Source organism: Perissodus microlepis, chromosome 17, assembly GCF_051167445.1.
Source record: "Perissodus microlepis isolate ML-2025 ecotype Zambia chromosome 17, ASM5116744v1, whole genome shotgun sequence".
NCBI classification, from domain to species: domain Eukaryota; kingdom Metazoa; phylum Chordata; class Actinopteri; order Cichliformes; family Cichlidae; genus Perissodus; species Perissodus microlepis.
The window spans coordinates 546,147-573,220 of record NC_140477.1 but is presented as its reverse complement, the minus strand read 5'-3'; the positions used below and the strand labels follow the sequence as shown (position 1 = coordinate 573,220).

The 27,074-nt window shown below is 43.1% G+C and overlaps 1 protein-coding gene across 3 annotated transcripts in view; it reads left to right on the top strand.

Annotated features, from left to right (window-relative positions):
• The window catches only part of lmo3 (LIM domain only 3), a 48,925-nt gene extending 26,108 nt beyond the window's left edge, over positions 1 to 22,817 (top strand). For all 3 annotated transcript variants that reach the window (XM_084909622.1, XM_084909621.1, XM_084909623.1), the window contains 2 exons: positions 11,932 to 12,057; positions 21,236 to 22,817. In XM_084909622.1, coding sequence (XP_084765748.1) covers positions 11,932 to 12,057; positions 21,236 to 21,341 — 232 coding nt within the window. In that variant the 3' untranslated portion in view covers positions 21,342 to 22,817. The remainder of the gene's footprint in view (positions 1 to 11,931; positions 12,058 to 21,235) is intronic.
• The last annotated feature ends 4,257 nt before the right edge of the window (positions 22,818 to 27,074 follow it).

Genomic DNA, 27,074 nt, shown 5'->3' with positions numbered 1-27,074 from the left:
ACAAGCACGGTGTTATTAACCTGTTAAGCCCCAAAGCCCCCGGTACCGGGGCAGCAGGAGAACATCTGGTTTCACGAGCGGTGCCTCCAGGTCTGGTAGAAACATCAGAATCTCAGCTAAAAGCTCACAAAACAGTTTCCTTGAATTTCCGGGTCTTCAGGTGTGTGCTCACACACGAGGACCCACACCAGATTCAGATCATCATCACAACTGGGAGCTTAAAGTTGTGACAGCTCAACCAGACAAGTGTGCATTAATAAACCAGCAGTTAACGAGGCAGAGGAGGACTGCTCAACAACTGATCATTCTGAAGACCGCTGCCAGTTGCAACCACAGTGGGGCCTGCTGGGATAACATGAGACGTTCTGCCCTGCAGCTTCGCAGTACTATAGTAACTGATGCTGGAGTGATTGGTATGGGCAATTGGCTTTGGCGTTTCAGGGTAAATATCATAGTCTGTTTGTACCTATCAGTAAGAGGCAGCCCAAACATCAAGAACTATGAAAGTTAACCTCAACAGACAGACCCAGAAATGCTTGGAAAAGGGAAAGTTGTCTGTGCCTGTCCATTCACTCACAGTGTGCCTTAATGTCCTGCTCTGACATGTGCTGTTCAGAGAAAGGTTGGGCAATAGCAGTCACATGTGAGCTAGTGCCAAATGGACACACTTATTGATCACTTAAAGTTTGCTCCTGGTACCAGTCAAGACTTTAGAGCATTCCAGTTGTAAAAAACAATCATTCATGCTTCCTAGATTCATACTTTTGTGTGTTTGCTGTTAATCTTTATGTCTGTGCGACATTGCACACATTGCACCAGAGACTGGACCTAGTTCACTGGTGTTGCTGGGATAGCTCTGCCTTTCCCATGCATGCTGTTTTTACTCCAGTTGCTTCTTCTTTTCAAATACTAGGGCAGAATTTGCAGTATTTGCACAAAAAGAGACAATATACTCATCTTCCCCACACTGAAAGCAATACCAAGGTCCAGGGCTGCCTGTTGGCTTTGCTTTTGTCATTTTCTGCACATCTAGATTTGTGCTGTGCATCTTCAGTTTACAGGTTTTCTTTTTGGTACATCCATTCAGCTTCCCCTGTGATGCAAATGAGGCTAACTGGCTTTCCAAACTAGCTATCTGCTTTTTCAAGATCCCAATAGCATTGGGATCACTGTCTGGATCACGCGACTGCACATAGGCAACAGGAGGTGACCTGAGACTTAAGCCTTGGACTACATCAGCTGCAGGGTAAAGCAAACTATGTGAATGCACCACACCTTTTCAAGAACTCTAGCACATTCTTCTCTTTGTTACCCTCCTGAGGAGCGTTGGACTTTTTACACCTGAATCCTGTACAAAGTGCATGTTAAATACAATTTATTTATCTGTTGTTCAAACTTTTCTAGGCTCCAGACTGTCTCACTAACTATAACCCCAGTTACGGTTAAAAAATTAGAATAAAAAAAAGTTTTCACTAGGCCAATACCAAATGCTTTAGAAATGGCCAGAGCCCACAGTATAAACATCAGTAATGATGTCACAGTACGGCTGTGTGCAGGCAAGAGAAGGACCCAAACGCAAACTCGCAGAGACAAAGGTAAACTCAAAAACACAGCTTTATTGCTGGCGTAGGGGGACACGAAAAACTAAACTAAACTGGGAAAACGAAAGCACAAGGAGCCACAGGGAAACTCACACAGCTATGAGGGAGGACGCAACACTGACAAAGAGAAACACGGGGCTTAAATACACGGAGGGATAACGAGGGGGAATGAGCCACAGGAGGAGAGCACAGCTGGGAGTAATAACGCAGGACAGACAAGGGAAGCAAAACTAGAAACATTAACATAGGACAGACTGTGAAAGTAAAACAGGAAACACTCACTGAACTCAAGACATGTAACTTAACAGACTGGGGAGACAGAACATAGGGACCTGAAACATGGGACAGAAAGGCAGAGTAGACACAACATGAACATAACAACGCTACAGTGGAAGAGTAAAACAAAACACAGGAACACAGGACCTCTTTCAAAATAAAATGGGAAATATAAGAAACACAGACATGAAACACATGAAGGACAAGGGAGACTTAACAGGGGTTGGATACACAAGGGGAATCTGATAAACAAATGAATTTAAAAATAAACCATAAACATCAAAATAAACTCAAACTTAAAACGCTGGGTCAAAAGACCCAGGATCGTGACAAATAAAGAACAATACCAGAGTAGCACTCCTCAGTAGAGAGCATGGGTGCGTGGTACAGAAAGCCCACAGCTGAGAACATGAAGGCTGCCCTCTGGCACCCCTGAAGCCCATCGTCTCCTGCCTCAGGAAAACCAGGTGACCCCTTGTACCCCGCCCACCACCTCTTTGACCCGCTGCGCTCCAGTCGGGGCCTCAGATCAATCAAGGCCCACACCCTTCCCCTGTTTGTTAGGCAGCCCTTGGCTGGACCCAGAACAAGTATTCTGTGAAAGAGTAAACATCTCTAAACGGTCTTTCATCAGGCTCCTGAAACAGTGCACAGGGATGCTGCACAACACTGCCTAATGTTGCTTAATCCACCGGGACTAAAATAAACAATATCCCGGCAATCTGGGGAAAGTGTCCGAGGCGGTCCTGAAAATGTGTTCATATGGTACCTCCATTGACGGTAAATGGCTGGCTGGTTCACTAACTGGCATTCCAGGCTGATTGACTCCACAGACACACACCACCACAGACGTGTAGCCAATAAGAATTGAGACATAATTCAGTCCATTGTTTTAGCGTACCCATGTGACCAGCCATCGGGTTGTAATGAGCTACCTAGAACGTTAACACCCAGTGGCTTCGTGGTGTGGCCTTAAAGATATCCAGTAATGACTGTGGGTCATCTGCCTCCCCCATATTATGACGTCTGGGGAGTGACGGCTGTTATGCCATGGCCCCAGACTGGCCCACAAGGCTTTCAGGCACCCTCGTGTGCCATTTGGCCTGAGCCTGCAGTGCCTCCAACTGGCTGCAACGAACCGCTCTTGGTGGTGGTTCGGCTCTTGGTGTATGGCAGCCAGTTGCACCAACATCTGCACCACAGCTGGCACTGGCTGTGGGTCCAACATAGTCCTGTATATGAGGTAAAGTTAGGCACCAGTATAGCACCAAGCTGCCACCAGGAATTCCCAGCACATAGTCGTGCACAGTTTGTGGTTCAGCTTGTGAGCCTGTTTATTTACTCTGTGCCCAGCTTATAGCCCAGTGACCCAGTGTCGCTCAGTTCATTCTCGATCCAGCTTACTCTACACACAGATACTGGTTCCAGCACACTACTGGTTTTTATTTTAGAGGAAACCTGATTAGCTGATGGCTGACTGCTGCACCAGCCGCCCGGCACTGGAAATGTATTTCTGAACTACTTTTTTCTCAGCTTTCTTCAATAACAAAACCACCGTCTGTGTGTGTGGCAGCCTCTCAGTACAAACGCTGAAAACAACATTATCAATTAAGAACTGGGTTGAACTCCAGGTGAGTTAGGTTAAGGTTAGAAAACAAGAAATAAACACAAGTTAGTTGGGTTTTTTTTAAGGGTTTCATTGTAACTTAGCTTGACGCCACCAGTAGTTCATTGGTTCTTTAAGCAAATTCTGTAGATGGTAAATAAGTAATAATGTGGCTTCTCTTCTGGACATACAGGTCAGGGCACTGTTCCTCCATGTGGCTCCAGTCTCTGAAAGCAAGCAATAACTCATCATTAGGAGCGTCCAGTTGCAGATGAGAACTGATAGAGCTTCAGGTTCAGGACTCCCTCAGGACTCCAGGAGGAGAGTCTCAGATTATTCCCACAGTAAATGAAATAAAAATGTGTTAAATAACAACCACTAGTCATACATGCAGGGTATGTAAACTGCGTGAGTCTAATTAGATCTTCCAACCTTAACATTAACCTAACACAGTTCACATCAGCACCTGCAGCAGATTTCTGTTTGCGTTCTCCGTCTTGTGCTTTTCTCAACGTTTGTTTTGCTGGTTTTTGTTGTATTTTAGCATTTAAACTTTTTTTTGGCTGTGACTAAATTCCAAATCAGACAAAACTGGACAAAGAACAACCCCATTAAAAATCCTGTGGTGAGATGCTAGAAATCCTTTGGCTGTTATTAACCCGGGGTCTGTAATTATGCAGATTGCCATAGATTTCTTTCTGGGTGCCTAGAAGTGAGATCCAGGGGTTGTTCTCAGCACGACAGGCGGATGAGGGAATGGTTGTGCATTACTGAACTTGCCACATTCATCATGTTGACTGATGGCACAGGGAGTCAGTCCCCAGGTCCCGGTGGTTAATGTAGTGGGTAATTAACTGTCATTTGCCTAGTAATAGGCTGATGATCAATGGTTTGTTAGGAAACAAATTCTAATCCAGCAGCTGATGAATGCCTGCTGAGGCTGGAGCAACTGATGTGATAAGAGGGATAGAAGAGATTGGGGTTTGGGGAAGGAAGTGGAGAGCAAGACTGCTATCAGGATTTCAGATGGCTGCTTGAGGCTCTGCTGCTATCAGCAGCTGCTGTCCAAGCTGGATTAATCCAGTTGTTCTCCTGTGCTGGAAAACTCAGACAAATGAATGATAGACGGGTCAACTGATGTCTCTTTATTTATTTAACTGTGCCTGCAGATCAGATTTAGTCTCTTCACATATTATATTTGTCTCCAGTGTGTGGTGCAAATAAAATATAAAATCAGACAACATTCAACAGCAACCTGATGACAGATATATTTGGAGCCATGTTTAACGACCACTTAGTAGAAACAATATCACATTAAGAAACTATTATTATTCTTTTCCATTATTGCTCCAGAGATGTTTTCACACAAGCATTAGAAGTTCTTCAGTATCACACCTGTATTTATGCCACTGGCTACCTAGTGCGAGTCAGCACTGGGAAAACTGTGATAAGACCCGTGGTTTAATATGGACTTAAATTACTTAATATTTTATAGAGCAGGTTTAGAAATACGCATGGCGACCAACAGAAAAGCCGTCACTAGAGCCGCTGTGTCACTCGACCATTTTGGGCTATGTGGTGTGGGACAGTATGGTGAAGTCATGGAAGCTGAATAAATGAGCAAAAACGTGTTTTATCAAGAAAAAGAAACATTTGACCTCTTTAAAGATACGTTATTATTCTCGGGTATGAAGCATATGTGATGCCTGGTGTTCTCTTAAAGCACAAGCAACACTGTTCTACACATGTCCAACCGCCGTACCACCGACAGTCTGGACAAGATGCAGATGACAAATCTGTGTGTAAAATAAGCAACACGTCACCAATTTTCTATTCAGTTCTCACCAGATGTCAGTAATAACCCATCCGATCCACACATGCAAAGAAATCCAACCATATATGTCCATAATTAAGTTAAAAGTAATAATGACACAGGGAAAAAGGCAGATGCATAAAGGCATGTAGAGTCATGACAGTATCAGTGATTAGAAAGCAGTCCTGCCACTTAGTGCAAATTAATATCAGCTGATGGCCTATAAAATGTGTCACACAAGAAACACCTCATGGTGAGCTCTCGTAAGACTGTCACAAACCTGTGGTTGCCAAATACACTGTGGCATTGGTCGCACAATAATCTACTGTCGTTCCAGCGAGCACAAGATTTCAGACAGAGTCAGAAAAATGGTCAGAAGAGTTGTCTAAGAGCCGAGGAGCACCTGCAGGTATGGTTGTTTCAAACAAACAATAGGTTCTGCATTTCACCGCTACGTTCTGCATGTACCCTCACCGTGCAAGACTCCGGTGCTGAATCGTCATCGAACCTTCGGGACTTTGTGTGGAAGAATGGGCCAAAATCACTCGAACAATCTGTGCGACCAGTTTCACCATACAGGAGGCGTCGTGAAGCTCTCATCACGGCTTCTGCCTGAAGTCTTAAATAGATTCCAGTAAACGTGTTCAATCACTTTTACCCGTCATTGTTATACATCATTTTTGGACATCAATGGTTTGGGTTCTTTGCATTCGTTGTTATTGTGAGGAGAATTTTATGTGAATAGCACCTCAGTACTTATTTTACTGCTGTATTTGTTACCAGTGACAGTCTGGTACCATCAGGCCCGGGGTCTTGTACAACTGGTCAAGCAGTGAAAGACGGATGGCAGGTAAACTTCATCCATCTTCCTTCCTCACTGGGTGAGCCGAGGTCTACTGTGCACTACTTGTTTGAACAGCCTTTGGCAGCCAACAGTACAACAAAGACTGAACCCTGCTTAGACTCGGCTTTTTAAGAGACTCCAGGAATACGTTCAAACTGGTAATATGTTCCCATTAGTATAGGTTTGTAGAAGGTTGACTCTTTTAAGGAGATGGTTGAAGTCATACAGAAAGGTAGGCGATGACGTTTGCATATCATTTTTGAAACATTTAAGTTTTTTAAATTAATTTTTGAGTAGAAAATCAATTAATGCATCATTTCAAAATTAACCATTTTCATTCAGACTAATACTCTGTCACTGTTAGAGGCAACGCTTATAAAACACTGAGCTGCCGATTAAAGTGCAGCCCCAGGCAAACGTTAAAGATTTGTTTTATTTGTTATATTTTGTAGAATTTAAACAAATCTTTGATAAGACAAAAATATTTTAGTTTAATAGCTGAATATTACTGTTTTGGTTTTTTTTGGGGGGGGGGGGTCTCCTCAAAACTGATTAATTTGATTTTTTTTCACATTTGGAAAAAAATAATGTTAAATTTATTACATTTATTTATTTTCATTTGTTGTGATAACACCGTCTACAAACTTTAATGAGTTGTTGCACTCGGCTGATTGAAAAGTCAATGAAAGCTAATTTATAGTATAGTTAATTCATTGTTTATAATATGCGGTTTACCAGGTAAAGCACAAGGAGAGATTCCCAAAGAGTGCAACTTTTTATATGAATCCTTTTTTTTATTGAAATTTGAGTGATTATAGTTAAAGTTTTGTTGAAAACACACATCTTGGACAAGAACCGATCATATTTGGGTGTGTATGTGTAGCAGTCAGTTAATGTTTGTGCAAACATCACGAGGGAATTTTTTGGCTTTGTTTTAGCACAGTTTGCAATCACTTCTGCATTACGTGAGATAAAATGATACTAATGTCAAGGTTTTGTGCTCTCGTGTTACATTTTAATTCAATCAGTCTCAGAGGAAAGTCGTCGGCTTATTTACCGATTTAACCATCCCTCATATCAAACCACCTGAGGACTTTCACCTAAAGTTTTCTAAAGCAAAGTCCTGTGTCAGTTCTGTTCCACTGCACAGGCTGCCATACATTTTCAGGAGGTGAGAAGAGAGCATGGATAGACCCAGAAAATGGCAAAACTGAATACCATTTAGATTCAAACAGAGTCCTGAATGATTTATTTTGAAGGGCAATCATTTATTATCCAAATACTGATTCAGCTGCTGAATGACAAAGACCTCACATGTGCCCGTGTACAGTGTGAGGAAGCTACAGTGTAACTTAAGGTTCAAACAGTTGTTGTACAAAGCTGCTGTCCACAAACACTCAGTGTCTCTGCAAGTGGACAAATCAGCAAAAGCTTTCACAGAATCCAGTTTTCTGCAAATCAGAAGAGATGCCACCAAATTTTCATTTCTCCGATGGAAAGGCAAAATTCCTTTAATTAAGGCAACACTAATCCATCAAACAGGTCCTATTTGTTTTTCACCCAATTGCTGTGTAACAAGAGAGATGCTTCACTGTCTGAAGGTATGTTGACAATGGCCCTTAGTTCTGTAGATATTCATATGAGCACAATCTATCTGCTTCTTTGCCTCTGGGAAACATCCTTTCTGAAGGTTAATAAACAACCCTGCATATCCCACGAGTTCATTCATCAGATGGTGATCTCTTACAGACTGAGTGGCATGCTGTTTTATCATTTTAACAATGGAGGCTAAAAGTGCCTCCAGAACTCTGCCTAATAGGTTGTTTTGTAATATGATTTTGTTATCAGATATGTGTTTGCTCTTGCTAGCCTGGTCTTGGTCACTGTGTAGTAACAAATACTCACATTAATGTCCCTGGAGCAGGGAACACAATAATAAGGTCCTCCCTGGGCAACGGAGCTGGCCACGTCCCATCTATTTCGATGGCACAAGCTGTGGCCCTGCTATTTTTCACTGTGGCGTATTTTTGTGACTGGGGCCATGTATGTCTCAGTGGAAAAATCCTCTCTGACGCCTGGCACTCTCCTTCTCCTTCACCAAAAGCAACAGAAGTATTTGCATCTCCATAATTCTCTTTAGTGAATTTCCCAGAATAATAAAATACATGCGTGAGATACAGATGGAGTCAAACTTGTTCAATGGTGAAAGTAAATCCTGAGCTCAAAGCAGAAATTTCAGTTGACTGTTTCCGAACACGTTCACCAACGAACCGACCGCTTCAGCTGCACCTGTGGACCTGGTTTAACATCTATGGTCATCTCATCCGGATTAGAGGTGAAACGTCTTCAAGCAACTTAAAGAAGTCCAGACGCTTTTCTTTCCAAGCTCCTTAGACTACGATGAGCTGGATGACCGAGAACCTTCACAGATATTCTAACATCTATGAGACGACTAAAAACTCATTTTAAAAAGTATAACGATGTGGAAATAAAGGGAAGACAAATAATTAGGCCTCATTTATAAACAGGGTGTAAGAACAAATCTGAGCATGAACTGTACATACAAATATTTTATGTACAAGTTTGTGATTTGTTGCCAGAATAGAATCGAATAGAATAAGACAGCAGGAATAAATAACAAACAGGAGAAATAAACACAACAACAGGAAGGCCCATGTTAGAGTGCAGGTGGGAAAGATCGTGGAAGTAGTGCAGATGATTTGGTCTGAGTAGAGTGTGTGTGTGAGTGGCCTGAGCGATGAGGTTACTCAGACCGTGGCTCAGATGGGTGGATGTTTGTTAATAATCCGAATGGCCCAGAGGAGGAAGCTGTGAGTCTGGAGGTGGCGCCGTTCGGAGGGCAGCGAGTCAAACAGGGGATGGGTGCGATGCAAGGGGTCAACTGTGATGCCGCTGGTTTTCCTGAGGCAGAAGAGGCTTACAATATCCTCCAGGGCTGGCAGAGGGCAGCCAATTATTTTTTGGGTGGTGTTAATTACCTTCTGCACAGCTGTCCTGTTCTCAGCAGTTGTCCCTGCGTAACAAACACCCAAGCAGTAAGAGTGGACGCTCTCCACGAGGAGCGGTACGAGGCCAGCAGCAGCTCCTGTTCTAGTTATTCTTCGTCAGGACACGGAGGAGGTCCATGATGAGTTCATTTGTTTCAAGAACGTTCAACATCAGGTTATTTTCGGAGGACCAGCGGGACAAATTCTCTACCGCTGCCCTGTCAGAGATGAGCCCAACCACGATGGCGCCAGCAACCTACTTGACGATGACGGTGGCTGAGTGGATTGGTGTGCAGTCATGTGTAAACAGGGGCTACAGTGGGGGGATGAGGACACAGCCCTGCGGGGATCCGGTCCTGCGTGACAGTCGGGGGGGGGAGCCTGACTGAGGCCAGCTGGGGGATCTGAAGGTGGTCCAGTTTTGTGGTCAGGATGTTGAAGATCATGGAGTTGAATGATGAGCTGCAGTCCACGAAGAGCGTCCTCATGCAGCTCCTCCTGTTCTCCAGATGGTTCAGCACTGAACACATTTAGAGCTGCCTCGGGTCACAATAAAATCTGTCTTTTAAACTGAATACTACTACTATTAGTGGTGGTATAAGAAGTTGTGTTTCCCACAGTAACACTTTACAAAACACAAACATAAGGTGATGCATGTGTCCTCCAAACACACTTCACAAACATATCGATTCAGTCACTTAAATTGCACCACATTTCAACATTAGTCACCTGAAGGCGCTCTATATCAGAATCCTCTTTATTTGGCCACGTTTGTGCACACTAATGAAGGATTGGACTGCAGGTCAGCTGGTCCTTTTTCTGTACGTGGACTGCTCATCGTTCTGGATCAGACCGATGGCGTTGTTGTCGTCTGCGAACAGAAGTTTCACAGGTGGCTCTCCTGAGGTGCAATCGTTAGTGTAGAGGGAGAAGAGCAGTGGGGAGAGAACAGACCTCTGGGGTGTGCGATGTAACGTTCCTCAGCCTCACCTGCTGCTGCCTGTCCGTCAGGAAGCTCGTGATACAGTCACAGGTGGAGGCGGGCACTGTAAGCTGGGTGAGCTTCAGATGGAGATGTCTGGGATTACGTTGAAGGCTGAGCTGAAGTTCACAAACAGTATCCTGGTTGAGGTGATGCAGGATGTAATGCAATCCCATACTGAGTGCATCCTCAGCCAACCTGTTTGCCCAGTAGGCAAACTGCAGGGAGCCCAGCAGGTGCTCTGTGATGTAATTTCCATTCTTCCGATGGACTTTGTGACCACAGACTTAAGGGTGACAGGCCTGTAGTACTTTAATCCTGTGAAGGTGGAGCGTTTGAAGCAGGAAGGAACTTCCCACAGCTCCAGAGATCTGTTAAAGATCCGGTTGAAGATGAGGGGCCAGTTGGTCGACACAGGCTTACAGGCATGAGAGTAACCGGTCCTGGACCCTTTCGGGTCTTTGTCTCTGGAAGAGCAGACACATCTTCCTCACAGGAAGCGGGTCAGAGGGGCAGGGGAAGGAGGACTCCAATTAGTCTTTCCTGTGGGTGTGGGGTTAGGGTGAGTAGATGGGAGCTGTAGGCCTCTCCAAACTGATGCAGGTCGTTGGATCACTGTAGCTGTTAGTTACCCTGATCTCCTATACTGTAACACAAAGACCCTACAATCATTGAGGCAATGAACAGAACCCCGTTTGTGAGAAACATGCTCTCTCTTTCTAGTCCCTGTCAGTGTTTCAGCTGCAGCATTTTGGATCAACAGAAGACTTTTCAAGGAGTTTTTAGGACATCCTGATATACCACTATTCAGCAAAGCGAGTCGGTATAACACTTTAGCCTAGAAGTAATAAATGCATCAACTAGTTTTTCAGCATCGCTCTGAGACAGAATATTTTTATTTTAGATTATTTTTTTACATGAACAAACTGGAGTCTATTAGATAGATATGATACAAACCACTGCAGCACAGTACCTGTAACACCTACAGCATGTTCTAATCGCTCTAATAGGATATTATGGTCGACAGTATCGAACGCTGCACTGAGGTCTAGCAGGACAAGCACAGAGATGAGTCCACTGTCAGAGGCCATAAGAAGATCATTTGTAACCTTCACTAAAGCTGTTTCTGTGCTGTGATGAGCTCTGAAACCTGACTGAAACTCTTCAAATAAACCATTCCTCTGCAGATGATCTGTTAGCTGTTTGACAACTACTCTTTCAAGGATGTTTGATATGAAAGGAAGGTTGGAGATTGGCCTATAATTAGCTAAGACTGCTGGGTCTAGAGATGCTTTTTAAGTAAAGGTCTTATTATTGCTCCCAGGCATTTGATATGTAGCCTATTAATAGAGAGACTGTCATATTTAATGGCAGGACTTCTTTGGGCAGTTTTGTAGGAATGGGGTCTAAAAGACACGTTGATGATTTGGAGGAAATAATTACTGAAGTTAACTCAGAAAGATCAATCCGAGAAAGAGTCTAAATAAATGTCAGTGGTATTGAAAGTAGCTGTAAGTAATAATGTGTCAGTGAGATGGTTAATTTTTTTCTGTAATGATTAAAAGTTTATTTGTGAAGAAGTTCATAAAGTCATTACTACTTGCTTGGCTCAACAGCACTCTCACACCATAATTATCCTTGAATTAATGCACAAAGTATGAAAAATAAAAGCAGGTACGAATTAGAAAACAGTTTTGAGGCCAAGTGCTAAGTTAGATATATAAGGAGTTTTCCACTCATTCCTTAATTTGATAACTTACACACATATATTTTTGTTTGCATCTGTTCATTTGTGCCTCAGGTTGTTTGGTGTAACGGGGAATTGTGCAGCCTGCAGCAAGCTAATCCCAGCCTTCGAGATGGTTATGAGGGCCAAGGAAAATGTCTACCACCTGGACTGCTTCGCGTGCCAGCTCTGCAATCAGAGGTGAGTGGACCAAACTTTTGCTCTTTTCTCATATCTGTACTCATACAAATAGCTGGTCAGGATAGCAAGGCACTGTAGACTGTTACAATGTACTGCAGTTCAGTACAAGATGCACAAAAAGGAACAATAGCAACACATCATGATGCTCAAGATTTGTTAAAATCAGGGCCATAGTTAGCAGAGATTGATTTAATTGAATTGCTATAGTTTTTTTAAACTCATTTAAAAAATAAGAACTGAACAGTTTTCAGTATTTTCTAATTCGCCTCGTTTTCTCTTTTGTGGGATGGCAGAGGCCACAGGAAACAGGCTCACAGTTTTATCTACTCAGATCAGAAGATGACTGAGTGGTGATGCAGTTGGTCCAAAAAGCCTTGGAATTTGTTAAACAGTCATACACAGACTCATGAGACATGCATGAGTATTTAACGTTCAGGGGAGCCCATGAAGTTTCATTTTGCAGAACTTCATTACGATTATGGAAACAGTGGAGGGTTTCTGAAGACACTTTCTGGAGGCAATGACAAAAACAGAATGTTGCCATAAGTATGTGAAGTGTATCGTATCTGTTTGCAAGGTTCTTATGATTCACTTGTTGCTTTTCCACAAATAGCTTTGTTGTAGCCACATGCACACACATACCAGACATACTAAGCATCCTAAAGGACAAGAAGTTAGTTATACACAGTTTGCACTGAGTAATTGTTCTGCCACGTCAGTCTTCAGCCTCTCCTATTCAGGGCTCCAGAGTGCGACCAATTCACACACCCATTCACACACACATTCACACACTGGTGATGGCAGCTACATTGTAGCCACAGCCACCCTGGGGCGCACTGACAGAGGCGAGGCTGCCGGACACTGGTGCCACCGGGCCCTCTGACCAAACCAACTTCATTCTAAGCCAAAGACTAGAAAATATGATGAAGCATATCTGCCCTTTGGCCTCAGCTGCACAAGTGCTGAGGTAGGTCTCCCTGCAGAATTAGTTTTCCCTTCATCGGGAGCAGCGCTGGGCTGTTTAAATCACGGACAAACAGCATCCCACATTCTTGACAACATTTTTCTTGTTAAACAAAAGGGGACCTAGCAAAAAAAGTTTGGGAACCGCTGCATTAAGTTATGCAGGCTTGTTTGCACAACAAGGCTAAATAATTATATAAACTTTTCTGAATCTAAATAGTGGACTTTGGTAGAATTAAAAAACAAGTGTAGTGCAGGTCTATGATGATTTTTAGTGCTACTATCATCTAGTTCTGATTCTGGTTCTGTATCAGTAAAGTCCTAAGCAGTCCTGATTTTGAACTGTTGTAGTCCTGTTTTAATTCTGGATCAGTTCTGGGTCTGGTCTGGTTGAATTGGGGTTTAGTCCCACCATGCATACTACCCTTTAGGGCTACGCCCCGTGTGTATCAAATGTCTGGCTCCGCCTCTGGAGTCAACAGTATCCATGACACACAACGTAACGTTCGATAATGTGTCATTTCAAAAGCATCAGCTCTGAGAGCCGTGCTTACAGAGCGCTTTGTAGTGAATCAGAAGAGTCGACTCCCATTGAGCGAGAGCCGCTCCTCACTTAATTTCCTTTGGCTGCTCAGCTCTCACACAGTGGCTCAGCTATGCTCCAATCCCTCCATGTTGTGGCCAATCACATGCGAGGATACAGGATAATATCATCATGTGAAAAACAGAGAGCGTGATGGACGCGACAGCCAAGTGGAGCGAGCGTCTGTCCTCTCAGTGAGTGAGACAGTAGACAGCGGTGAGGAGGGCTGTGCGAAAGCAAGAACACATAAATATGCCTGAAACACGGAAACGAAGCAGCATCTGGCTGCAGTTTAAAGACTTTTTTGTCTCGGTCTTGGTCTCGTCTCGACTTGTTCTTGGTCTCGGTTTGCAGTCTTGACTACAAGTCTAGTGGCAGACATGAGGCAACGGAGACTCCAACCAGAGGCTGTATGGCAATGAACATACAGCATCTGGAAGACAAAAATATGAAAATGTTCAGATAGACAAATCAACTGTCTTCCTGTGGTGTGTGTATGTGTCTTTGTCACGAAAAGTAATTTATAACCAGGGTGGGAAGCCGCAGTAATGCCCCCCAGGAGCCAGAGGCAGAAAGAGAAAGATCCAGGCCAGCCGCAGCCCCCAAGAGTACTGAAGACCTGAAGCCACACATCTCGGCAACAACTGCACGTCCATCCCAGCAGGGGAAGGAAGGAGGTACACACGCAAAGGCTGAGAGTCCCTTAGAGCCAGAGGCAACCGCCAGCCAACCCTGGCCTCCCCAGGGTGAGTCCAGTCACCCTGGTGTGAGTTGAGAACAGGGCCCCAGGACTCCAGGTGCCCAAGAACCCTCCCCAACACAGAAGAGGCCCAAGCCACCACCCCCAAGGTCAACAGCCACATCAGAACATCCAGCCACGTGCCCTGGAACCAACAAACATCCCAGGGAGGGCAGCAGCATCCAATAGGGAATGATGGGGAGGGCCAACCCCACCCTCCATGGCCGTAGAACCACCAGTGTAATTAAAAAGAAGAGGCAGGTCACTATGCAGTACAGCCAGCAAAGCCATGTGTATTGCCCTACCCAATGCAGCCTAAAACCTCCCCCCACAACAAAGGGTAAGTCTGGAGTGTGCAGATGACTCCCAGTCTTGGGGCTCAAAGGGCCTGGAGCCCGTAAAGCACAGACCAGACATCTCAACGTGGGCCTGCTCCCCCCACACTGGAGAAATCTGAACACAACTTAATCTTCCTCAAGCAAAAGTACAAGCTGCTCGTACAATCGATCACAACGTGACTCTTCAGGGAGTGGTCTCCGGGTCGTAACACTTCCAAGCTCAAATACACAGAGCAGCCATCAATAACAGCACCCAAGACAGAGGTGTGGCAAAAGAGGTGGGCTACATGCTGAACCAAACACGAGGGCCACATGACCACCGCTGCCTGTAGCCTTTTGTTAGCTAATGTCCGCTCTCTCAAAAACAAGATGGAGCAAAGAACCAGGGAAAGATTCCAACATGAAACCAGTGTTGTCCTGTCATTTTTACAAAAACCTGGACTGCTGCAAGTGTGCCAGACTCAGCCATCTATCTACAGACCCACTCCACACACTGTGGAGACGACACACTTGCCTTGAGTACAAATAAAGGTGAAGGTGTATCAGTTTATGTTAACGAGAGATGGTGTGTGGATATTCAGGTGGTGGAGATTGTTGAGCAAACATCAAAATGCTGATGGTGAAGTGCAGACCTTTTTATTTACTGAGGGACTTCAGTGCTGTGTCTATACTTCCTGTTTACATCCTGCAGTAGCCTGACATTATCACCAAACATGAGACTGCTCACCCAGATGCCATGTGTGTTGTTTTAACAACTACAACTTCTTGACTGTGCTTTCAAAGTCCCGTCAACGTTCTGTAGCAACATGAGAAGGCTGTGCCCCAAACCCAGCTATAGTTCCTCTAAGTACAGGCAGCTCCTCAAACAGCCCCTCCAGTAAATAAAATATTAAAGTTTGGAGTGAAGACACTGATTTGGTGCTTTAGGACGGCTTCAATGCCACAAACTCAGGTGTGTTTAAGATTGCTGCCTTAAAAAAGAGCCGTTATGATTTACAGGAATATGAAACAGTGGTTACATCAGCTACATCAGCACATGCAGCAAAAATAATTCCAAATCAGAAAAAGCACCTGAGCAACTTTAACGATCAGTGGAGATGAATAAACTCATTGTGGTATGAATGGGACCATTCATGGTGGGGACGCTCTCTAGCACGTTTTTAAAGTGGCAAAATTGATTGCCTTCCCATAAATACAGGACACTATCCCAGCACACAACATTTAGTTTAACTTTTAATGCAGTTGAGTGTTATTTTTGTTTTTACAGTTATTTTATTTTCCTGATTTTTAGGTTTGTCTTTTAATAGTCTGGGGTCTCTGTGGGGAGGGGGGATGACAGCAGGGAGGACTAAATGTCTGCATCCTGGTCCCAACTCTGGATATTTAACATGCTTTACAAATGAGAGCTGCTCCACCTAAAGTGGGATTGATCTGAGACCAGGTTTTCTGCAGAAAGTTTCCTGATCATTTACTTTCTGGACATCAGTCAGACATCAGTCAGACCCGGGCAGGTCAGCCCTTCTCTCCCACATTAAAATACATTTAAGCCAGCGTACATATCTCCTCTTTATATTAGGGCAGTTTATAAACTGTCAAATAAAAGTAGTGTGTCTCATATATGTTGTAGACTGAAAGCACCATTTAGATGCCTCTTCTCATGTTGTGTGTAGAATGAAGGACCCAAATTCAAATTTCAGAGGCAGACTTGATAAAACAAGAGTCGACCCGTTTATTTGGCTGATGGAAACATAACAGAAAAAATAACAAAAGTAACAGAAGCACAGAAACACACGGGGAACAGTTTGATGCAAAACAGGATGAATGAAAACACAACGAGACACAACGAGGCTAATCAAGAGAAGAGGAAACAGGTGGGCAACACAGCTAAAACTAATTAAGAGAAAAAAGGTCATTAAAAACAGACACTGAAGGCAAAAGACTGCCAAAATAAAACAAAGAAAAAGACAGTGCCAACCACAATGATAAAGCAAAAAATATTCTACCCATCTACAGGTAGGCTGTTATTTTAGCATCAACAATTTTCAACAGTGTGTTACTGTAGAGTCTACCTTACATATAAAGCGCCTGCCTGCCCGTTGTTGTGATTTCTGTCGTCTAAAAGTCAACAATGCTGAGGTCATCACTAACTGGTAACGCGTTTTAAAGTCTGGTCTTAGCTGGTATCTAAAGCATAAACCTGGATTAACTGGGTGACCTTTTATTTCTTTTTATTATTATATATTATTATTTTATTTTATTATTTTTTCAGCTTGATCTGTTCTGACATGACTGAAGTTTCTCTGAACAGTTTCTTTGCATTGTTAGCATGGAGATGTGTTACTGTTCTGTGTCTGGCACACTCATCTGATGCACTGTTCACTTATATCAATTTTATCGCCTCCATCAAACATGAAAGTCCCCTTGACCCATGGACCCTTCAATAAAGCAATTAATTTTATAAATGACCCAGAAATGTCTCAGTGGTGCATCAGAACATGTGAAATCTGATAAATAAACAAGCTGACACCGAGATCATTCGAGGTTATGAAGTCTAATTATTCCCCAGTCCTGCAGACTGGTTAGTTAGAGGCTATGCTGAAGTTTTAAAGCTGAATTCCTACACCCGGGTTTGGATGTACCGCTACTCATGCACAGTCATTCAGGCATGTCTTCATGCCATTAGTAGGTCTGTGAGTACATCCAGCCCACTGTATCCCACAGATTAAAGACAGAAAACTCAAAGTCAGTCATTATTCTGATTTCATACACATCTCACAGCAGGACTCTAATGGCCACTGCCATGTTTAACTGTTAAAGGACCATGCTTATGTGATGGGGCTGTTAGTGCAGAGCAAAGATGTAGAGACTGGATTAGAGAACGTATTTTAATATTAATCTTATTTCCTTGTTGTTTCCAGCAAGCGCACTAGCTGCAACCACCAATATGGCTCTCTGCCCCTTTAGCACACCTTTCTCTGGCCTTAAATACTTCTAATTGCTGATGGGAGTCAGCTGTGCAAAAAGGCAGGAGAGCCAGCAGGACCTCCTCCTGAAACTGCCCGTGTGGGTGTGTCCTGCGGGCGGTAACAGTCATCACCATTATTAAACTGACAGCTGCACTTTCCATGAAAAAAGGACCTGGAGCTGAACCCACTTCAGGCATAACATGTTTGTCACAAGGAAAAGTAATTTCTTTAAAATGACATCAACCTGAGGGACTAAAGATCCAGTACGAGGTCTATCAGTGAAAACAAAGGATCCCCACAGTGGATCTGATCATTCACGTCTGCGGACTTACTCTGTTAAACTGGACAAATCTGTGATTGTGACCTTCCCACTAGCCAGACCTGTTAGTTTTTCACTAGCTAGCTGGGAAAGAGAGCAATAGTGCTGTCCTAGAGCTAACAAGACACGTAGCTGGTTCTGAGGAGAGAAAAGATGTTGGCAACACTGGGTGTAAAGAATAAGGAAGGAGATATGAGACTTCATCCAGCAAGCAGTTAGCCACAGATCAGCCCTGGGGGACAGCTAATCAATGGGGCTGTTGTCAAGTCTCATCATCTCTCCTGTGCTGGCCCAGTTTCTCCAATAAGTCAAGGCCACAGCTCAGAGAGGCTCGGGAAGGTTACAGTTAGCAAGGTGCAAAGGAGTGCAGGACTGATGACAGTCTGGGAGAAGGCCAGTGCTGATAAAGGTGGAAGGGAAAAAACAGACAGCATCGCTAAGCAGAGACACCGGCCTAACAGACAATAAGAGGTCTCTGTCACTTTGTGCCTGTGCTGGTAACTGGGCATGTGCAACCAGTGTGTAAAACAATTCAATGTTTAATATGTCGTTGCTGGCAGAAGAGGAAAAACCTGAAACGACCGTAAAAATGAAATAATTGCAAGTGTAACAGGTAACGAAAGGTAACAGTTTGACAGGCATAAAATATTTTGTTTTTTAATTAGAGCTTGTAGGATTTGAAGGTACAATCACTTGAATAATCAGCACTGCTCTCCGACCTGGTGTCTTGAACAACACATGGGTAACCACTTCACTGCGGCTATCAGGTCCATCTCTCCATCTTTAGTCTTCTGTCTTCAAGCTCCTGAGGTCTCAACAGCAACATCTGGCATCGTAGCTATTACCCCTCAGTGGTCGATGCCCAGTTGTAGTTGTTTCTTTTGATCCACACCAGCTGCTGCAGCCTTAGTGACTTGACTGCTTCCTGGAAGACCCGCCCTCCCATTTATAACTGAAATCACCCCAACCGGCCGCAGCAGATGGCCCCGCCCCCCCTGCACCATTCAGGAGGAGTTTTTCCTTCCCACTGTCGCCAAAGTGCTGCTCATAGGGGGTCATATGATTGTTGGGTTTCTCTGTATGTATTATTGCAGGGTCTACCTTACAGTTGTTGTGATTTGGTGCTGTATGAATAAAACTGAATTGAATTTCAGAACTATTCCAAAATATTTTGTTGTTCTCAAAATCAATATTATTCATTTTACCATCGTGTGTTTATTTGGCTTGAAGGGTGATCAGGGTGAATAAATGCAGTTTTGGATGGGGAGTGGGGGTCATTGTTCTTGTTTGTAGTTTGTGCTCGTACAGTGTGTTTGAATCACTGTAACTAAAGTTACCATTGAGGTGGATGTAAGAAATTATGCTCTGAATCTGCGATGTAGCCCTGAATAACTCCTGCATACAGGTGGGTCATGTCAGGTACCCGAGCTCCACTCACTGTGTGGAGGTCCCAGCAATGAACTCAGCAGTCTTAACACTAAAGGAAGTCAGAGGCTCACTGCCCCCCCACTCCCCACATCCCAGCTCCACTCCCCCCTGGTAAAGACAGGCACTGCAGCTTGCTGACTTTGGTGAGCCTGCACACTGAGGGAGATAAGCAGCCCTCAGGACAATACAACAAAACGTACTGCTCTTACATGTTCATCATAACCTTCATTGCCCTCTCACAACATATGGAGTTATTTTTGTGCCACTATTCTGAGCGCACGTAAAAACTATTTGCAGGTGCAAGTGTTGCATTCTGAGGAGAAATTTATTTTGAGCGAAGAAAAGCTGAATTTGAGAGAACAAAATTCATTCCTGCGTGCAAAAAATGTATTTCAGTGTTTGCTGTTATATACACACACACACACACACACACACACACACACACACACACACACACACACACAATAGCAGCCCCTCTCGCTCAGTTTTTGCATTTGCGCTCGCTCGCCATGTGTTGTTTACACAGCAACATTCTCACATGAAAATATCTTAAAAGTTTATTTTGTGACCCAGAAACAGTAATATTTCAAACTCCGCCCCTCTGTGTTCCTCCGCCACTGCCTCGTTTGAGTTTTGGACAAATGCATTCTGGGATATTGCATTTTGAGCTGATTGGAGACCAAAACAGCCAATCAGATTTTTTTGCATCCAAGTCTGTGATTGGCTGGTTTTGTGGCACAAATATAACGGTGTACAGAAAGAGTTGAGCGCGCACGGGCAGAAATGTTGAGAGCAACACTTGCACCTGCAAATAGTTTTTACATGCGCTCAGAATAGTGGCACAAAAATAACTCCATAACAACAAGACACAGGAAGGTGGGGCTGCCTGGGTCAGTGGGGTTTTGTTTCTCCTGCAAGGGAAAAGGAACCCTGGCCAGAAACACAGATAATTTAGTTAGGATACACTCCATTAGTAAATATAAACATATGCATCTTGATGCATCCTCAGTCATTAAGTAAATCTCCTAAAAATCTCCTAGAAACGTTTCGACATCATCAGGTGACTTCTTCAGTCTCAGCTGACTGCAGGTTTCCCCAAATCTTACAAACAGTACATTTGCATAATGACTGAAACCAGCTCACTGAAGGAACAATTCTCATGACCAAAACAACCTCTGGTGAAGCGGATGGCACAACACAGAAGAGCCACCTCGTCAGGCCAGGACTCTGCAGTCTATCTACACCTACAGGCCAGTGGACACTCGTTCAGTGATGAGGATGTAACATCCTGGACAGGGAGCAACGCTGGTTTGAGGGCGGAGTCAAGGAGGGAAAGACCATCTCTGAATGGAGGAGGGGCCTAAGGGTACATCTGTCACCATCTTACATGCTGTGATTGCAGCCATTCCCCAACTCTCTGTGAATGGGACTCATGGTTATTGATCAGTGGTTGTTGATCAATGATCATGAGAATTGTTCCCTCAGTGAGCTGGTTTCAGTCATTATGTAAATGTCCTGTTTATAAGATTTGGGGAAACCTGCAGTCAGCTGAGACTGAAGGAGTCGCCTGATGATGACGAAACGTTTCTCCCACAAAACGCTACGTCCAGGTGAACAGAATCAACCTTTGGAGATAAACTTATGCATACACATAACCACTCAAACCAGCCCCTGCATCATCTCCAACCATAATCCCAACACTGCTGTTGAAAGGACAGTGTTGGGATCACAGTAGTTAGGGAGAAGCGTTTGTTGTCAGGAAGCTTGGCCTGTTTAAAGCCTCACATTAATGAAACTTTGATACTCTGATGTAAACGTTCTCCTTCTTTTCTCTTTGTGCAGGTTTTGTGTTGGAGACAAGTTCTTCCTGAAGAACAACATGATTCTGTGCCAGACAGACTATGAAGAGGGGCTAATGAAGGAGGGCTATGCTCCCCAGGTCCGCTGACCTTCACAGGCCAACATGGAAGAAGAGGAAGAGTCGGAGAAACTCCAGAAAAAGTGCTGATGCCTTCCTGTCCATGTTCCCCACATGTACATACGTAAGAAAGACTCCCTGAGAGGGCAAACACACTGTTGTACAGAATAGCCATAAAGACGACGTGGCAGGGAAAAGCCCTGGAAGCCTACAACAAAATGTATCATGTGAAAAACATTTTTGGATTTGTCTTTGTTCGCCAACGGTGGATGCTGCCTTTTCCCACCCAACCAACAAATACTGGCCTGAAAAGGAATTTTTAACCAACTGCTGGCATTGTTTGCTCTTTTAAAAAAGACTAGTCCCACCTACCGTCGCACCCAACTGCACTGCACAGTTCAACAGTCTGCGATTGAATCTGAACTCGACCCGGATATCGTCAATCACTAAAACTGTGTGCTAAAGAACTGAGTATAAAAGTATAAAGTCCATCCATTTTGTCTCAAGTGTGGCAAAATAATACTTTTGGGAGTGCGTGTGTCGGTCCATGGACATCCTTTCAGGCTAAAGACTTCTGTCATACGTCCTTTAAGGCTTTGCATGGTTCGGGTGATCCTTTCAGAAACCTGAAACTCCAAACCTGACAAACAGTCAAGTGAGAAACACTTAACTTTATGCTGCCCATGCAGCATTAACAGAGCAAACAGGGAAGGGAGATATGTCAGACTTAACCAGGGTAAAAATGGAAGTTAATTGTGGACTTGATACTGGACATTTTGAATAAGGTGGACAAACATCCAGCTGCTGAAGTTGCCTCATGTCTGGATGTGTAAATAAGCAATTGTTTGCTAACACCTCAGTCAAAAGATTTATTGGGGAATAGTACAGCATGTCAGCTCCTGCAGCCCGCAAGTGTGTAAAAAACTCTATAAGAAAACCTTTAAGTGTTACAGGACAGACTTAATGATTATACGTGTGAGATATTTCCATGGTTTGACAAGAGTTATCGCCATTCCTAAAATGCAGTATTTTCAGTGTTTTGGACTGGGACGCTGCCACTATGATTCTGTGATGGGTTGTTATGTTGTTTTAGGTGGGGACGGCTTTTCTTTTATTAAAAACCTCCAGTCAAAGTGAAATACTCATGGACACCGAGGATATTTAAGTGGTTTGTAGAATATTGAACATGGATAGTTTCAGTCATTTGCACTCACACATGGCCACAACACCTTCCTCCCACAGTGGGACGTTGTCCTCGTCAGCTGAGAGGAAAACATCTCATCTTTCTGTATGAACCCCATCTGAGCTCATGGCACCGTTAGCAGGACAACAGGAAGAAGCTTCTCTAATCTGTAAATTGTGGATGTACATTCATTTCTGCTTGCTTGTACAATGATTTCTTTTTATGTGTCATCCAGCATGAGAATCTTATTTTTAGGACAATGCCTGTAAATACTATAATTGTAATAATTTTAAACACAAATGTAATAAAGTTTTATTGTCTAACCAGTGGTTATGGTGTTTTTCTTCTGTTTCCTATTGATTTGACTGTTGATTTACAGTGTTTGCTGAAGCAGTGAGGGTTCAGTATCAAACCCAAAGACGCAGCTTTAGTTGTAAAGCAGCCTCAGGAATGAAGCTGTTCTCTGTCCCGTGTTACAGCTTATGATATACGAGTCATCAGAAGTGCAGTTATTCGTTTGTTGTCTTTGCTCCTTCTGAGCTTTGGTTGACAGTTACATTTTTCCACTTAGATGAGTTTTTGTTTTGTTTTTTGTCAAATTTTTCTATTTTGATGATGTTTCATGGAGCAAAAGAAAAAACAAAGCTTCTTTTACATGTTACTGTTGCAGCCCTCAACAACACTGACAGCTTGTAGGTTTTTTCAATTAAGTACCTGGATTTCAATTTAGGATCATCTGGAAAGGTAAATTATTTGACGTGAAGTTGGGCTTCACAGATGTTTCCATGACTTTACAGTTAAGCTAACTGAATCTGACAAAGAGAGAAAATCTTTGATAATGTTAAAGCTGCTCTGCTCTACATGGAGACATTATAGTGTTTTTATTTTTAAGTGTGGCACCAATAAGAATAACTCTCAATGCTGACTCACAGATGCTAAGTGCTCTTATCAACTTATCTGAAGTCAGATGTTCAGCCCTGAATCTCGATGCTGATTATTATTGGACTGTCTATGTTGTTTGTGTCGGTGATGATGAAGAGGAACTCAGTGATGGTCTGCACCATTCAAATGTTGATGAATGCTGGTTTTGTGATTTTGTATATTTTCCAAGATGTCATATCTTAACTCAGGAAAGGTTTGGTGTGCAGTTCTATAATCATCATTATAAATAAAAACATTTGAAACCACAATTAAACAACCAATCACCACTTACCAATAGCAACAACTTAAATGGTAAATGGACTGATTCTTATATAGCGCTTTTCTACTCTCCTGGAGTGCTCAAAGGCTACGTTCACTCTGCAGGTCTTAATGCTCAAATCCGATTTTTTTGTCTGCTTGTTCACACGACAAATAAAATGCGACAGCAAACGCGCTCTAGTGTGAACGCTCAAAGCGGCCGCATGCGCAAAAGAAGACGTCACACACAACGCGCTGTGTTTAGACCCAGAGCAACAGCATTGTGTGACTGATGGCCTTAATATAAAGACTTGTTTCGGACTTTACATTTCCCAATTTTGCTTTAAGTTATAAAGTTATTTTGTTATTTACATTTGGCCTAATAATGATCCTTATTGCTGTTTTAGAGGAGCGGTGCTTCAAAGGATAGCTGCAGATTTCTGTCAGAATCTGCAGATTATACAGTACAAATAAAATGTTCACGTTTCTCCAACGTTGTCTTCCCAACAGTTTCACTGGATGGCCAGGAAGCGTTCACCATGTCTTCTCGGGAGCTGATAATTGCCGTCTGTCTTGTGTCGGTGATGTAAAAGACGGATTTAATGCGACATGACCATCAAACAGCTGTCGCTTTCTAAAACATCGGATATGTATCGGATTCAGTACCACATACGAAAGTGACCCAGATCGGATTTGAAAATATCGGATTTGTGCCGTTCACACCAGAGGCGGAGCCAGACATTTGAAACACCCGGGGCTTAGCCCAAAAGGGTAGTATGCATATGGGATTTTTTTTTTTTTTTTTGGGGGGGGGGTTAGAAGTGACTGAAAGATTAATAGGCTCTGTTTTGAGTTCTGTTCAAAAAAGAATGACTTCATATAGGGAAAAATATATATCACATGTGCAGGACACCTTAAACTAGTTTTTTAATTAAGCAGCAAGGCAGAGCAAAGTCGGGGCTGCATCAAGACACGAGGACTTAAGCCCAATTCAACCAGACCCAGAACTGATCCAGAATTAAAACAGGACTACAACAGTTCAAAATCAGGACTACTTGGGATTTAACCAAGACAGAACCAGAATCAGAACTAGATGATAGTAGCACTAAAAATCATCATAGACCTGCACTACACTTGTTTTTTAATTCTGCCCAAAGTCCACTATTTAGATTGAGAAAAGTTTATATAATTATTTAGCCTTGTTGTGCAAACAAGCCTGCAGAACTTAATAAATGTAGAATTTGAAAAATAACAAACCTAAAAAGAAACACTAGGTACAAGATACATGAGGACCTATGATACGGTGATACTTTTGGTAAACAACCATTTGAGTAACATGTGTGTCTCACCTGCTCTTGTTCCATCTCTGTTCTGTCCTCATTCTCCATCTCCCTCTCTGTTCCTCTCTCTCCCTCTTTGTGCTGACAATCATCAAATATACAGTTGAAACCAGATATTTACACACTCTTCAGATCAAAACACTTTTTTAATTGTAACATCAAATCAGACTAAATGTTTTTTTTTTTTAGGTTGATAAATATAAAAAACATATTTGTTAACTTTAAGAGTAAAGAGAGAAACTGTCTGTATTTCTTAATTGCAAATGGCACCAAATTGTATTCAAACTTGAGCCACACTTATGGAGCTCCACAGTTCTTTTTCTGGTGTTTTGGTTGATATCTCTTGATTTTCCCATTTCAAAGAAACAGCCTCTGTGTTTTGCCTTATATGCATCCACAGCTGTGCCACCAGTTTACTCACATGGACTCTACTAACCAATCAGAAGCTTCTTCAGCTCAGAATGGAATCATCTGGAGTTTTCTTATTAATTAACAATAAACTTAGTGTACAGGGAGTGCAGAATTATTAGGCAAATGAGTATTTTGTCCACTTCATCCTCTTCATGCATGTTGTCTTACTCCAAGCTGTATAGGCTCGAAAGCCTACTACCAATTAAGCATATTAGGTGATGTGCATCTCTGTAATGAGAAGGGGTGTGGTCTAATGACATCAACACCCTATATCAGGTGTGCATAATTATTAGGCAACTTCCTTTCCTTTGGCAAAATGGGTCAAAAGAAGGACTTGACAGGCTCAGAAAAGTCAAAAATAGTGAGATATCTTGCAGAGGGATGCAGCAGTCTCAAAATTGCAAAGCTTCTGAAGCGTGATCATCGAACAATCAAGCGTTTCATTCAAAATAGTCAACAGGGTCGCAAGAAGCGTGTGGAAAAACCAAGGCGCAAAATAACTGCCCATGAACTGAGAAAAGTCAAGCGTGCAGCTGCCAAGATGCCACTTGCCACCAGTTTGGCCATATTTCAGAGCTGCAGCATCACTGGAGTGCCCAAAAGCACAAGGTGTGCAATACTCAGAGACATGGCCAAGGTAAGAAAGGCTGAAAGACGACCACCACTGAACAAGACACACAAGCTGAAACGTCAAGACTGGGCCAAGAAATATCTCAAGACTGGTTTTTCTAAGGTTTTATGGACTGATGAAATGAGAGTGAGTCTTGATGGGCCAGATGGATGGGCCCGTGGCTGGATTGGTAAAGGGCAGAGAGCTCCAGTCCGACTCAGACGCCAGCAAGGTGGAGGTGGAGTACTGGTTTGGGCTGGTATCATCAAAGATGAGCTTGTGGGGCCTTTTCGGGTTGAGGATGGAGTCAAGCTCAACTCCCAGTCCTACTGCCAGTTTCTGGAAGACACCTTCTTCAAGCAGTGGTACAGGAAGAAGTCTGCATCCTTCAAGAAAAACATGATTTTCATGCAGGACAATGCTCCATCACACGCGTCCAAGTACTCCACAGCGTGGCTGGCAAGAAAGGGTATAAAAGAAGAAAAACTAATGACATGGCCTCCTTGTTCACCTGATCTGAACCCCATTGAGAACCTGTGGTCCATCATCAAATGTGAGATTTACAAGGAGGGAAAACAGTACACCTCTCTGAACAGTGTCTGGGAGGCTGTGGTTGCTGCTGCACGCAATGTTGATGGTGAACAGATCAAAACACTGACAGAATCCATGGATGGCAGGCTTTTGAGTGTCCTTGCAAAGAAAGGTGGCTATATTGGTCGCTGATTTGTTTTTGTTTTGTCTTTGAATGTCAGAAATGTATATTTGTGAATGTGGAGATGTTATATTGGTTTCACTGGTAAAAATAAATAATTGAAATGGGTATATATTTGTTTTTTGTTAAGTTGCCTAATAATTATGCACAGTAATAGTCACCTGCACACACAGATATCCCCCTAAAATAGCACAAACTAAAAACTACTTCCAGAAACATTCAGCTTTGATATTAATGAGTTTTGTGGGTTCATTGAGAACATGGTTGTTGTTCAATAATAACATTATTCCTCAAAAATACAACTTGCCTAATAATTCTGCACTCCCTG